This window comes from Dermacentor variabilis, chromosome 4 (assembly GCF_050947875.1).
Source record: "Dermacentor variabilis isolate Ectoservices chromosome 4, ASM5094787v1, whole genome shotgun sequence".
In the NCBI taxonomy this organism is placed as follows: Eukaryota; Metazoa; Arthropoda; class Arachnida; order Ixodida; family Ixodidae; genus Dermacentor; species Dermacentor variabilis.
The window spans coordinates 34,350,519-34,366,463 of NC_134571.1; the positions used below are offsets into that span (position 1 = coordinate 34,350,519).

Sequence of the window (15,945 nt, forward strand, 5' to 3'; positions counted from 1 at the left end):
GGAAATCGTGGATGCGCAAAGAACCTCTCAACTCGAACGCATGTCTCTGACAGCCACGGGCCGGTACATCCTGCGGAAACTCGGCTTCAACTACCACGTCCAACACGGTCAGAAACAGGTCATTCCACCTGACCTCAGCGACACGCTGATTGTCGCCCCTATACCTCGAAACATGCACCCCGAATTTAATCGGGGCCGACACCAGGCCCGTGCCAAGGCACTGCTGCGCTCCTTGGGTGGAAAGAGGACTACGCGCTTTGTAGACGCCGCAGAATACACGCGAGAACGCCGGTTCACGGCGGTAGTCGTAGACGTTAGCTCCAGGCTTACGCACGCGTGTAGTGTCGCAACGGAATACCCCGAAACAGCAGAAGAGGTAGCGATTGCGCTTGCGCTTACCGACCCCCTCTGCGAGGTAGTGTTTAGCGACTCACAATCCGCAGTTCGCAACTACGCGCGGGGGCGCATTTCCTCCGAAGCTCTCCAGATTCTAAGGAAAGCTGGTCGACAGCACTTCGATAACACCGCCATCATATGGTTTCCAGCGCACGTCGCCACCCCCACCGATGAGGGCCTCATTAACTTGAACGAGGTAGCACACCGCTCTGCGCGAGAACTGACCCGCCGCGCAGAATCGGGGACCGCCTCTTCGAGTTCGGAACTGCTGGCTCAAAGCACGCGAGAACGCCTGGTCAGGTACAATGACATCACCAAGCACTACCAGCTAGGCAGGCGGTTGCTGCCCCCACCTCACCCCATGCTGAAACGTCGCCAGGCAGTCATCTGGCGACAATTGCAAACACAAACATTCCCCAGTCCGGTGCGATTGCAGCACATTTTCCCCGCGCAATACCCGAATGCTCTTTGCAAATTATGTCAGGACACTAGAGCGACGCTGTCACACATGTTGTGGGAGTGTCGGGTTACATCAGCTACAATGGCAGTAGCTCCGGAGGCTCTTGCGTCGAAGTGGGCCGCCGCTCTGCGCAGCTCCAACCTCAAGACACAAGAGTGGGCTGTCCAGCAAGCCCGAGAGGCGGCGACGAGGCAAGGCCTCGAAGTCCCCTCATGGGAGACCTGAGCCCGGGTCATCAAATTTGCCGGATTCAGATTAAAGTTGTTTCCATCCATCCATGTAACGAATGACGAAAAAACTATGTAAGGTTAGTCATATACAGCTCTCGCTGTAAAAGGCATCAAAATGTTGGCAGCCGAATAGATTGATTTGTCAGCGCTTTAGGAATGTGTGTGAGGAGTGGCGGTGTGGGCGGGGAGAGGGGGGTGTGCCGCTTAATTTCGGGAGGGGGAGCCTCCCCCCTCCCCTGGGTACGTGCCTGGGCAGCACCCTTACCTTTAGTGCTATAAAAAATATACCGCACGTGACAGCGAGCTCTAACACTGCATGTGCGAAGAGAAAAGACATAGTTAATAACTGCGTAATAATTCTAACCACTTTGAGACCACAGAAATATCTGGCACGAGAATTTGTCAGATATAGCTATGAAATTTCTTTTAATGCACTTTTGGTGTCATCTGTCGCAGCAGTCGCATCACATGTGACGCGCACGCAGGCGCTGACTAATGAATAAGCGCTCTTGCTCAAGTAGAGTTTTGTGAATACAGACACAGGGGTCTCAATTCACAAGGTAATGTATTCGTAAGAAATGCATGCCATCGTCCGACCACAGTGGCTAATATTATGTTCAGTATATGTCATGGTATCATACAAAATTATCATACAATACAGGGGTAATTGAAGATCGCATGGGAGAGGCCTTCGTCCTGCAGTGAACATAAAAATAGCAGTAGTAGTATGATGATGATGATGATAATCAGCCTGTAACAGCAGTCAGTAAACCCGAACATCACAATGTGGTTCACGTATACTGGCAGAGGCTGTAAATGCTAATACTATAGGCTGCGTTGTGAGGCTGCGCAGATGTTCAGCTTTTTCTCAGATCTCGTGTTCCATAAAAATTTTGTGGTTGACTGTACCTCTGTAGCGCGTACGAACTGCTTCGTGAACACAGGCCCTAATACTTGGAGATTTCCTGCCGAATAGCCTGCAATGGGGTGAAATGCGACGTAGTACGCGCGGCGGAGCCTTCGTGCGGGCCGTTTCGCACCTGCAGGTCAGCTCGATGCGCGTTTCGGGCAGGTACTGCAACAGCGTCTCGAGCCCACGCAAGTACTGGCACTCGAGGGCCTTGTACAGCTGCCGGTCCCAGTGGGCTCGCCAAGGGCGCACTTGCTCGGGGCTTTCCTGCGAGTATAAACCAAACTCGTGTGTGGAGGTCGTTTCAAAGACCGCCGCTAGCGGCGACCTGTAGTGATTGTCTCCATGGCCATTCTCCCTGTTCGACCACTTCACTGCGGCACTTCAGCAAGACAAACGCGTGTAGGTCACCGTAAATGTGGCCTCTGACAAAACAGCAACTAAAGCTGATACGCTGTCCCAGCAGAGCAAGATAAGGAGACGTAATAACCAGATAGAAACTGCACTACGCGGTGAATGACTAATTACGAATTTGTATTTCTCCGAAAATTTAGCCTGTATATACATTCTCCTTGCACTCCCTATCAACCCCCCCCCCCCACCTCCATATACACACATGCCGCCCGAATGCAAACTCCGAGCGTAAGATTGGTGCGCAGTCGCACTTGCCATCGCACTTGCCCAGTCGCACTTGCTGGTCATGTTTATGCGATGTTAGCCGATTTTTCTGTCCCGTTCTCATAGCTGGGAGATCAACGAAGTTCAAAGATTCATAGAAATAAATGGGCATGCGTTACCGCACGTTACCTAGTTTTGCATCTTTAAAAACAAAAAAAAAATTGGCGTAACTTTTACGCCATATTTCTATTGATATTGCGATGGCATTTTGAAAAACACCCTACAAGATTTGCTTTTTCTCGCTTCCCGGCCTTATTTTTATATCGTTCACCTCTTCTCATTTTATCTCTTCTAACCTAACACTTTAAAGAGGCGTCGGAGCCACCCACCTGCTGCTGGGCCATGGTAGCTCTGATGTCATTGAGCACATCCTTCCAGCTTTGCTGCCGGCATACAAGGTCGAGGTCAAACAAGGACATCACCTGCGCAACACAATTTTGTGATGACACGATGTTGCAAGCTCAAAAGAAAAGTGCGTCTATCCATAGATGTTTTCATCGAAGTATTTCCAATGGACGTTCCTCTAATGGTAATTTGCTTGGGCTCACGTTGAGGGCGTGAAATCAAAACGACGCCACAGGTGGGGAGCCACCGGCTGTCGCTTTCGATTATGTTAAGCGAGTCGCAATTTTGAAGGAACTGCTACAGTTCTATGTTATAACTCTATGTCCTAAGCAAACCTCCATGGAGGATCACACACTGATTCACCCACGCTGACCAGTTAAACACACTTGAGCCGCAGAAAAGGCGACGTTTTGGAAAGCCATCGTGACCCGCTTCCTTAATTCGCGCCCACCTATTATTAATGAAACAATTAGTTTTCTTTTTTTTTGACCGGTGTGCTTAGTTACTATCTATATTGTCTGGGCGTTTGAAAACGTCTGAAAACGTGAAAAGAACTTTGAGGGATTCAGTAGAGCGTGTTGGAGAGCAACATAATTGCGCAGGCATTAACGTAATGCTGACGGGCCTTGTACGAGAAAGAGGAATCACTATTATTGTAATTATTTGGTTTGAACGCATATCATAAACAGAGAGAGAAATAAGAGAAGAAGCAGGCTTACAACTGCCACCAACAGAGATAAAGCACCTGCTTACTCTTTAGGAAGGAGGGGATAAAAACTTAATGCACTGAAATTGAATTCAGTAAGAAAGAAAGTAAATAAGGAAGAAAGAACGCTATAGATCACAAGGGATAAAGTGCAGGGTAGCGGTTTGGGCTAGTTGGTATGTTAGGATTGCCGGACAGTGCGCTCGTCATTGTTTGCATCGTCGTCCAGTTGTTATTTTGCTTCGCGCTACCACTCTCTCCGCTAAAGCAAAGCAACGACAAAGAATAGAGTGCGGCAGTAGTAACATAAAGAAATCACCGCATGTCGCAATAAATGGAATGGAATTTAAAAAAAGAAACAAAACCAGGCTGAAGTCTCCTCACTGGCACAGAATAGATGTACTGCAAACGGGCCACCAAGTCATTTTCTCTTGGATAATATATAAGAAGAGTAGCGTCTAGAAATCAAGTACTGCGCACTTAAGTGTGCAGCAAAGAGAAGGGTACCTTCCGGCACACTGCCAGATGCAGGGCACGCAGGTGGCGGTTGCGGCCAGCCAGCCGAGCGGCCAGGGCGCGCAATCGTCCGACAAAGGCGTCCAGCGCCGCAGCGTCTCCCCAAGGCACCCGCTGTCTCAGAGCGCCGGTCAACTCCTCGGCCAGTCCCAGCATGAGCGGCCGTTGGCTCGGAATCATCTGGTCAGCCACGGTGCTGTAGAAAGACGCAACCTGGGCGCAAGCGCGGCGGCGCGTTGGTTCAATGTCTGCTGCGTGGTTCAACGGCGTGAAAGCAAGACCGCTCTTCAAGAAGTTCGAGATCGAGTATAGCCGTGGCAGGAGATGGCAAAAGACGGACGACATTCCGCACTGCCCGGCTTTCCGACCTTGATTCAATGCGTCGGTGTTTCACGTTCAAAAGAACCGCCACGCCACTGAACGTTCAGTAACTCCGCGCAAGAGAAATCGCAATTCCCAATGCTCCAAGTATAGCTAGAAATACACACAGGGATCAATCAGACAGTAATTGCATTAACAGCGGCACAAAAAAGGCGGTTAAGTCAACAATTTTAACACAGCAACTACTACTGCTGCCACAGTTATCTCGCATCTTTAAAAGCACTCCCGTTGAAAGCTTTCGAGACTCTGGCCTCAAAATGTCATCGAGTGGCACTGCAACGCATGTTATTTCACCGCGTGACGTATAACGTAGGTTAAGTCTGAATCAAGTTGTTTTAAGAGGAAGTTTTGCTCGGGCCCAACTCCGACGCGGCCTATATTCAGATGCATGTAAAACGTAAAAACGCTTTTCTGTGATAACCCCTGGACCGATATTAATTAAACTTGTTGCATTTTTTTTTTTGATGCGAGGGTAAATGCCTCAGGGCATACAGACGTATAGTATGGGGATGAATAAGGATGATTAAATGAATGAAAAAAGATTTGCCGATCTAATAAAGTCCAAGAGGGATCGATAATGTGGTCCCTGCGTCCAAGCAGTGTAATCGTTCGGATTATGCGGTGAAAGTCCCGCTGCTACGAAGTGCCGGAGCCTCGTCGGTTTCAGTGCAGCGCAAACCCACAGCAGGTGGTGGACGTCGGCTTCAGCAATTCGCGACTTGCAGACTGGACACCCAGGGCGAGGATATAACGGGCGAAAGTGCGGCCTCTTCCGAGTCGCGGCAGCGGTGAGGTCAACCCCGATCCGGATCAGAGAAAGTTTAATTCTAGTGATTGTTGGAAGCGGGATTTCGATTTAGGACCTGAATTGAAAGAATTTTCGAAAATTCGAAAGTTCGAAAAAAATAGAAGCGCGAAGATAACAAATTAATAGCTTTCCGTCAAGAACAGATATCGCAGTTCTGTAAAGGGCATCCATTAGATCATTCAAAGCGGACAAATTCGATATGCCAATGTATATATTTCGTGAATTTCTTACGTTGTCTACAAGGGCTCTGAAAAGACTGTATTTACACAATACTAAATTTTTTAAGATTCATGTGTAACATATCAATTTTGTCCGCTTTAGATGTACTATCAGATGCAATTCACAGAATTGTGATATCGTTTTTCATTGCTGAGTTACGAAGCTGTAAACTTGATAGTTTCAGTTTAGGAAAATTTGCGATTTCTGCCAATTTTTAGTAAAAAATTGACGACCTAAATTAAAAATTCGAAACTAACAGTCACTAGATTTTGCGTTTTTCTTTTAAATGCAACAAAACTCGTCAAATTTGATGAGGTGAATGCCGAGGAAAACAAATTCTTTTTCTACGTGTATTTAGATAGGAGCCCCCGAGCTAAAGCTTCCTCTTGACTCTTTAGCGTTATGGGCAGGACCACAGAGTGGTCGCCGCTGATCACCTGCTGAAGGTGTCGAGCCCGGTGTCCGAGGCGGGCCGCGGTGTCCTCGAGCTGGCGCAGAGGTCCCGGAGGCAGCCGACAGCCCAGGGCGCGCAGCTGCCTCGCTTCGGCCGCGATGGACGCCAACCGCGGGCTCAGGCTGACCCGGGGCCGGCCTCCCGCGCCCAGAACCAGGGCAGGTTCGTCCTCTTGAAGGCTGCGCTGCCAGAAAGGCTCACACTATGACGCAAACATAATTTTTGCGTGCTTGCGTGCGTGCGCGTGCGTACGTGTGTAATTCTGCGCGCGCGCGGCCGCTGCTTCTATGGTGAGAACAGCTTCGTATTTTTGCTGTCTCTTCTACTTCGCGCACTTGTTTGGTAAGCGGGCGACGGGTCGTTTATTGACCATCACGAAACGCACTTTCGCTTGTTAAGCAGAGAGTTCAATATGCAATGTGTGACACAAAGTAATTAGTTTGAAAGGTATTAGTTTAAGAAATTAGTTTAAATGGCAAGCGCGTATTTTTTGACAGTTTTAACCTCAGTGTTCACCTGCATCGCCGATAGTGGTTAGATTATTTCCAAAATATCGGACCCGGCAAAAGAAGTTTCGCTTGAAAAAACATTTTCCGCTGGTTTCTTGTTGGGACTAGCTGACCTCGGAGCATTGCCGACCTGGACTGCCGCAGTCCCGCCCTGTGTCCTGCAATTATTGTTGCCCATTTTTTTTTAGGTGCAATGTTACAGTCATCCAAAGACGGCGAGCGTTATCTTCTTTCTCTCGTAGAGATTTGTGCCAACATGAGGTTTGGAAGCCCTGAAAGCGGGCTCTTTTGGGTCTGCCGCCTTCAACGGTTTCACTTGGTTCCCAAGTTCGCAGCTTCCTAAATATAGGGAATCACGCTCAAAACAGGTTTGTCAGCTGCAACGGCATCTATATATAAACGACCAATTCCATGCCAACGACGCACCGCACCTCGTCTTAGTGGCGATCTGCTGGGCGCTGCGACTCCAGGCGTCCAGGCGATCCGCGGCAGCCTCCCGCGCCTCGTCGCGTGCCCTGTTCAGGTTTTGTACAAGTGGTTCCCAGGATTCGCTGCCGTCGTTGAGAAGGCTAACCACCTCCTGGGCCTCCTCCAACTGTGTGCGCGAAAGGCGCGCGCATGTGTTGAAAAAAAATATATTGTTGCTGGAACTATATTGTGCATTACTTTAATAATGACAGAAGAGTCAAACGTGTACCCTGTATAGCATGTGTCACTGACGCATGAAAGAAGTAAAGATGTTCATTTTGCGTGTGTGTGCACGTAATGTCAAGCTTTCCTCCGCTTGACGCTTCACGTAAACCCCACAGAAAGGTAGTGGAAGCGCTGTTTTTTAGCCTGAAATGGTAAGTTAGCTTCAATAAACGCTCGTCTGTTATTCCTGGGCTACAGTCTTGGTGTCCAGATTGTTTCGGCTTCTACAAAGGATGACGCCAATGTGGAGGAGTCGCCAAGACGCGTCACTGATGTGCAACGAGTGCTTAGATCGAGAGGCGAGGCTGCCTATACACGCATTTACTGCAGTCGAGGTCGGGTGTCGGGTGAAAAAAGAAAAGAAGGCAAGGACGTCTTATAATATGAAGGTAAGTTGCTTTAACTATGCAAGGTGTCTTAACGCGGAAACGCAATCGGTTATCATAGTTTTAGCCACACTCACCTATATCAGGCCCCTTAAGATGCGATCGTCGTCCGTTAACTCTTTTATCCGGAGAAAATGTTTCGCCTAAATGTTCTCGGTAAACGCGGAAGCACTCAGTCGTCAATCGCAGACAACGTCGGGCATGTAAACCGACGACGCCTCACCCTGGTGCGAAGTTCCTGCAGGCCGACTATGTCTCTGACGACTTCTGGAATTCCCTGTATGCTGCTGGAAGCTTGCTCGTACGACTTCTTCGCCTCCACCACGCTCTCGCTCAGTGCTCGCAGAAGCATTTCTCTGAAATACCGACGGGAAGAGAGTGCGACATCGGAGAGTGGCATTGATGGATCGCAGGCGTCCCAAAAATTGCAGGGCTCCATGTGTCACTCATGGCCTCTGTGTACGAGGATGTCGTGCGCTTATAGTATGCGAGCACATCGCTCAAGATTACCCCCGGGCTGATCCAGACCAACCGAACCGAGTTTACACGCATTTCGCCTGGCGGGTTGGGTGACTCAAGACATCCTTCGCTGTCGGGCATGCAACCAAATCCGCCTAAATGATCCTTCGGCCTGGCCCGCTGTGTTAACACGACCACCAGATTTCGGCGTGAAAAGATGAGTTGACCCGGCTTTGTCAGGTTCATGTGAACGTAGCTAATATCCTCATCACTAAAAAGAGGGGGGAAGAAAGCAACCCGCGATATATTGTGCTGAAGAAATGCTGCGAACTTTCACTCATAAAGAGTGAGGTGTGTTGGTAGCATTCAAAATGTCCTCACTCCCCACTACTGGTGCACTTGAAGTTCAGCAACTAAACACTTTGCGGTTGATCCTACCGGGAACTTATTCTTCAAGAAGTGGACGTTATGCATAAGGAAACAATAACACCAAAAGCTTTACCTTTCAGGAGCTAGCTGAGCTTGCACGTCGGGATGCTTAAGCAGCTCGGAGTAGGATTTGCATTCTTGCAGAAGCTGCAAAGAGAAGTGTACCTCACTTCAAGATGGACTGCCATCCGCGTAGTTCTTGTTCTTTTTCCCTAGTGAAATAGTACAACCCAATCTATGGGATGGGCCATGAATCGGGTGGTGAAATAACTGTTATCAATCCTTCTTTCTCTAAAGGAAAGTAAGCAGAAATGAAATAACTATCTTGTAAATGGGATTTAAAGTGTCTGCTATTACAGATATAAGTTATCAAATATCCAAGTATTACAGAAGAAGCTTATGCGAGCATAATAAATATTAAAAAGAATTTTTGTCTCACGTAGAAACATGCGCAGGGTTTTACAAACGCTCCTGTGGCTGCAACCCAGTGCGGTCGCCCCAAAGGAAGGAATTACTGGGCGAGTCAAATTAAAGCCAAGGTTTTGGGAGGGTTCTTCTAAAAATATTCTCTTTTGAATAATGAACCGTTGATAAGACAGAACACTATATACTACCAACCAACCAATTTTACTGCTTTCACAGCAATATAAAGCGAGAAGTGAAAGAAGGAGAACAGATGAATCTGCAATGCATGTTGCCCGCACAACTGCGAGAAGGGCACATGGCATGGCTATTACGACACTTGTCTCGCCATAATAAATAAGCAGTCTCATTATCCAATAATCCTATGGATGGGAAGCCAACTCACAGGTTCCTCGTCACACGTATAAGGGAAGCCTAACAAAGCTCTCCAGCCTCATGGCCCTTATATATCTCCAGAGCCGGACAGTTTTCAAACAAAAAGGTGCAAGCGAGCAGTGCACTGCCACGTGACTGCCAAATGACTTGCGCTTCAAGTGGGCATGGTCAGAAAGTAGTCACTTATACGCGAGTAGGACCAGAAGAAACGCAAGCGACTTCGTTCTCTTTGAGGTTTCTTCGGCCCAACGTGGCTGATACATTACAGGCATTCATAGCGAGAAGGCGCGAGTTGACTGGATTGACGAATTGACTTTATCGACGATTGACGGATTTATTTATTTATTTACTTATTTATTTATTTATTTATCAGTCCGCTGCCGCGCTTCCGTTTGTTAGACGCAGCATTCTTGCAAAAATTTTCGGTTTCTGCCACGTGAAACCATACGTGCCATCACGATCGTGAAAACTTGGGCTTGTTGGTTCGTGATCATCGGGCTGCTAATCGCAGAGGGAACGACCAACACAAAGGAGGACAAAGCGGCACACGAAGCGCAAAATGCGCTTTCTGCTCTTTGTGCGCCGTTTTGTCCTTCCTTCTGTGGTCATTCCCTCCGGGCGATACAACACCCGATGATCACACGTTCCACGTTTCACTCCCGCTGCCGATTTCAGTTGTTAGCCTTGTTCCGCGCGCGATCGACTGACCGGCAGTCCGGTGCTGCGCAGCAGGCGCTCCCTGAGCGCGGCGGCAGCGCGGGCGGCCAGCGGGGCCATCCACTGGGTGTGCAGTTCCACGGCTGCGCGCCACTCGGGCTCGGGGTCCGACAGCCGCGGTGCCGGGGGCAGCGGCTCCCTCGCGGTGGGCGGCGCGAGGCGAACCAGCTGCTCCTGCGCCAGGCGCGCCTGCAGCGTGGCGCGGAGACGGCCGCCCAGGACGGCGTCCGCGCTCGGGCTGCGGCCGCACGCCGACAGGGCTTGGCCGAGCTCCTGCTGCACCTTGTTCAGAGGAGCGCGCCACGGGTCCAAGTCGCGCAGGAGGGTCTCCAGCCGCGCCGCCAGACCGCGCCCTGAGACGAGACGTGCTCGTGAAGCCGTTCCCGCTGCAGCGGCAGATGCTATGTAGCCGCTCGAGTGCAGCCGGACGTTTCGTCGGAGAATATGGGAGTTGCATGGGCACATAGTGCTCTCACGCAGGAGCAGTGCTCGCAGAAGCAATTCATATGCTAGGTGGGTTTCTACGAACAACAGACACCGGGTGATAATAACGAGCATATTAATTGCGAATGCGAGTGCACTATGCCAAGAAGTTATTTGGAACAAAAAGCTCTGCGAATGCTGCCCCTAGACTACAAAGTTTTTATTATAGAGAAGAAAGAAAGGCTTGGGGCAGTGAAGGCCTGCGCGTTTTAATCTTCGACCTCAAACGCGAAATCAGGGAGTCAACTCAAAACCGCGTTCAGGGAAAAAAAAGTCATAGAGCTAAACATAGCCTCACGTCCTCTAGTGAAGTGAAATAATGAACTTTAGCTTTATAATGTGACGTCAGGGATCAAAACAGCCAATAACTTCTGCTTCTATCGTTTCCGCAAACTGTTGAAAAGTAATAATTGGCGCAGTTTAATTTCCCTGGCACCTCTTGTAACACAAACAAACGATAACTAGGCAAGTCTAAGGTTGCGCCTTGTTTTTTAAACTGTGTCGTAGATCGAAGCGCGACGCGTGTCTGCCGCGCGATGGGTGGAATGCTGCCTGACGGAACTGATGGAATGCTGCCTCTTCCCCTATTTCTTATTGCATCCTCTCCAACGTGACAATACTAACAAAAAATAATAACATGACGAACGTCTTCGTCCAGCTATTACTCCCCAGTCCTGTGTCAAGCTTTCTTTGACACATTATGCTACCACTGTTATACCCTGCACCCGCAAACGTCTCCAACGTCCCTGTAGTGTCGCAAGATTTGCCTTTGGGCGAGTCAGCAACGATCCGTTATTAGTTGAATGTAGCACCACAGACGAGTATCAAGAAAGTTAGCAGTGTGTCCTGTCCACCCGTAACGCTTCCATAAATGTTTATTGGGCTTGAAGTGTCCCCTAAGTTCCTCGTTCTAGCTGCATGATGTGGCCCCCGTTGTGCCTGCACGCCAGCTTTGCTGCAACACAAGAAAGGACTGTGGTAAAGACAACCTCGAAACGCAGTTTCTCCGACTGCGTAGCAAGTGCTGCCATCCCGCAATTCCTCGGTATACCGACAGGTCTATGCACGGCCACCGAGATTTTAAGCTGCTTAGAGGCCATAACCGAAGAGCAAATTCAGCTTGTCTGAGTATAAGCCGGTAAAATTGGCTTCTCATCGAAGCAACAAAAGAATGCTTATGCAGATGTTTCTTCTGCGTACTTTTATTTTCGTCCTGAGCTTAACACCGTACAAGCAGTTATCATTAATCAGCATTCTCACTGCATTTGACTAAGCGTGCCCTGAATTTATTCCTCTGGTCGCCTTTCCTCAAGAGAGCTACATTAAGTTTTCTAAAAAAGGTCCAGCTAAAGAACATTCGGCAAGGGTCTAATATCAACGTTGCACAGTTTGTTTCTTTAATATCAGCTATTCTACAAAACAATAATACATTACGGTGAATCGTGCTAAGACTGGAAAGGGGCCACTGCCACCGGACATAATATGTGTTCCTTAATTATACACGCGTGCACCCACAGTCTCCGGTCACAGTACGAGTGAAACGTCTAACAAGTGTACTGGCAACCATACAAAGCTTGTTTCTGGCGTTGCTGCGGCGATTTAAGCCTCTTGTTTTGGGGCGACAAGTGTGACCTAAGCTGTCAGAAAGTAATATATTGTTTATCAAGCCGACGTTCACACGGTTCACGTTTTCTTAGGCGTTGAATTATGTCTAAAATAATAGCTACGTGCAGCACCGCTCGTTAGTGTGAACTTTTTACCGCGAGGTACTCTTGTCCGCGTGAACCCAGCTTTTTGTCATGCGCAGTGCTCCCATGCCAATTTCAATATGCTTCACCGCACTACAGTATATGTGCTTCACTGCATAACCATAATGCATTGCAGCAAAGATTTAAAAACCGAATTATGGAACGTTTTTCAGGTCTTTGCCGACTTCTTTCTTTCTCTCTCTCTCTCTCTCTCTCTCTCTCTCTCTTCAGTTGAAGGACGTAATTTTTTCAAAATCGAAGCTCTCTACGCATATGATGCGTGGAGAGCGATGCGTTCTGATTGTCCAAGTAGGAATGTAGCGTTCTTCCACGCATTACGCAGATTAGGAGTCGTATTTTGCAGCGATTATTTTCATTTTCCATTCTTTTTTTCTTTATAATTTGGTCCGACGAAGCCATTCCCCCGTTGTCGCCAAGATCTGTCACTCGGGGAGATGGTTGATGAATGGAACCGGAGGAGAATAATCTTTACAACATACGTCTCTTGGATTTAACATCTGGCATAAATTTTAAATTGCTTATACGCACTGAACGACTTTTTTTGCAAGCTGTCATAGATGGGTTAGAAGTACACTAAACATACAGACTCTTTCATTCCTTTGTTTTAAAGCTATTAGCATTCTTTGCCCTCTTCAGTCTTTTTGAGTCTGTCTGTCTGTACGTCTGTACATGTCTGTACGTCTGTCTGTGCATCGGTACGTCTGTACATCTGTCTGCGCGTCTGTCTGTACGTATGTACGCCTATAGATCTGTCTGTACGTTTGTCTGTACATCAGTACGTCTGTCTGTCTGTCTGTCTGTCTGTCTGTCTGTCTGTCTGTCTGTCTGTCTGTCTGTCTGTCTGTCTGTCTGTCTGTCACCGATTTCAAAGTTGTTTTTCGTGTTCGGGCTGTCCTGGCGCAGTAAGGGTTCCCATTCGGGACCTCCTCTACCCGAGAACTCGCGTGGGTAGACAGGAGTTCGGGCGAGCCTATATCGGTGCGCCCCGTGGCGAAAAAATCAACGGTTACAAGGTATAGCGACTCGCGTGGCAGTCATCGTTGTAATTAAAGCACTGGAATATATTTACAACGCTGACACACTTTTCGCTGCTGGCAGTGCATTGTTTTATTCTAGTGCGCTCCAGATCGCTATATTGTCATGGGGTCACACTAGGGTCATGGGGTCATGGGGTCATGGGGTCATGGTGTCATGGTTGTCACACTTTCGTCACCATGTCACTGTCGTAATGTCATCGTCGTCATACCACCTTCTTCGTCATTCTATCGTAATTATGCTTTCGTCAATAAATCGTCATTATGCTGCCCTTGCCATGTCATCGCCTTTCTTGCGTCGACGTCAGATAATCGCTATAATGCATTCGTTGTCATACTATAATCATCATGCTGTCGCGGTTGTGCCATCGTTATCATTACAGCTTCGTCATCCGCTTGTCGTCATACCGTGATCGTGATTTCCTTCATATACTCGTCGTCTACGAATTGTCTTCATGTCTTCGTCGTTCCACTGTCATCGTTTTGCCATCGTCAGCTCACTGTCGTCGTGCCGTCGTCGTCATACCACCTTTGTCGTTTCATCGACGTCATTCCATCTTTGTCATTCCATCGTCGTCACTGCGTCGGTGTCATACAGTAGTCGTCATGGGGCCATGATCGTGGGCGATCTTTGCAAGCGAGCGCCATAGTGAACTGGGACGATACCGCAGTATGTCGCATATAGCTGAAGTAACGGAAGTCTCACAATGACCACTAAAGATCTTAAATGAACGTGACTTCAGAAACACGGTGTCGCTATATGGCTCGCATGCTAATCGCATTACCATTGACATTATCATGAGATTTGTTCTGCCGTAATGTGTTTTATGTGGTCAGCAGTGTTTTATTGTGCCTAATGCTCTGTATAAAACTGCATGGGCCGAATTCACAAAGCTTTTCGTTTGTGAGTACTGTTTGCAGGTGGGCGGGCTGACGGACGGACGGACGTGGATACATACATACATACATACATACATACATACATACATACATACATACATACATACATACATACATACATACATACATATACATACATACATACATACATACATACATACATAGATAGATAGATAGATAGATAGATAGATAGATAGATAGATAGATAGATAGATAGATAGATAGATAGATAGATAGATAGATAGATAGATAGATAGATAGATAGATAGATAGATAGATAGATAGATAGATAGATAGATCAACGGACAGAGCTCACCAAGTGCATCGTGGAGTGAATCCAAGGGCTTCGTATGTCGCAGGTCCTCCAATAGTGACAGACCCGCGTCTAGCCAGTCGGCGCATTCGTCCAGGCTCACAGAGCCCAGGGCACACCAATGCTGCTCTAGCGCAGCCTCATGCTTCCCTGCCAGTCAAAATAAAACATTAGGATGAGTCCTCGGGCTCATCACCATCAAGAAATGAAACATTTTCCTACTTCCTTTGTCTGGCTAATTTTTGTCTATTAGTTTAGTTTTGTCTTGATGAGAGCTGCCATGCTGAATCTATGATAAATTTAATCATTTCAACAAAATCCTTAAAAGCACCTTGCAGTAATTTGAAACAGCCATATTGAGATTTTTTTTTAACGCAGCAGTCTTCTTTTTATCAGTTTCCCGCATCTCTAGCCGTTCTTGTCATCAAGTCTTTTGTACCGTGTCTCGCTCTCTTCTACAATGTCTCGGCTCCCCGGAGACACATTTATAGAGAAAAATGTATCAGTTTTCCTGAGAGTTCTAACAGAGCATGCTGCAATTTGTTACCAGCTTGCGGCGGGAGCCACTCACCTTTCGGCGTAACGGGCTCGTCACGTGCGGTGCCTAGGGCAGCCTGCGAAGCGACGTGAAGCGCACAAGAGTAAAACAATGCACTGCTAGCAGCGAGATGTGCGTCGCCTTTGTAAATATATTCCAGTTCTTTAATTACAACGACGACTGCCACCCAAGCCGCTGTACCTTGGAGTAGCTGCCCAACACCAAGGTATACATTAAGCAAAGTATATACGGGGGACAGTTGCAGAACAATGCCTGATAGCAAACTATATAAACCCACCAGCTCAAGAATACTAACAAATATATTTCTTAGTACGTATTAGGTGTATTATTCTTTTTTTTTAAATTTAAGTATTTAACTTCTTGAAAGTGCACAGCGAGTTCTGAGGGACGCCGAAGCGGACGGCTCGGATTAATTTTGATCACGTGGGATTCTTTAACGCGTACCCAGAAGCACTGCAGAAATAATCCTTCTTGTTTATTTTCCCTTATTCCATCGTAGGAATGCGTCCGCCGCGGTCGTAAATCCAATCCGCGACCACATGCTCAGCCAACAGAATAAATAGGCGTGCTTTATATTTTCATTTATCGCGCTGCAGCTACATGTTTACTCAATGCATTCGTTGTTAGCAGCATAACTAATAAACGTGGAATGCTCGAGAAATTGTTCAAGCTTGAAATGCACAGATCCACGGTCCTATAAGTTCACAAAGGTTCGAAAGTCATCGGAATCATTGGAAGGCCATGTTGCATGTGATCTTTAATTAGATACCACGTTGGCTCTTTTCCCTTGCGT

At 47.7% G+C, this 15,945-nt stretch overlaps 1 protein-coding gene across 1 annotated transcript; it reads right to left on the bottom strand.

Moving 5' to 3' along the window:
- Nucleotides 1-4,205: 4,205 nt before the first annotated feature.
- LOC142578179 (cytoplasmic dynein 2 heavy chain 1-like) lies at nucleotides 4,206-10,559 on the bottom strand. The gene is made up of 6 exons (XM_075687581.1): nucleotides 10,086-10,559; nucleotides 8,653-8,726; nucleotides 7,915-8,047; nucleotides 7,044-7,207; nucleotides 6,087-6,282; nucleotides 4,206-4,454 (listed from the first exon to the last, which is right to left on the bottom strand). The coding sequence occupies exons 1-6, from the start codon at nucleotides 10,557-10,559 to the stop codon at nucleotides 4,206-4,208; spliced, it is 1,290 nt and encodes a 429-aa protein (XP_075543696.1).
- Between the last annotated feature and the right edge of the window lie 5,386 nt (nucleotides 10,560-15,945).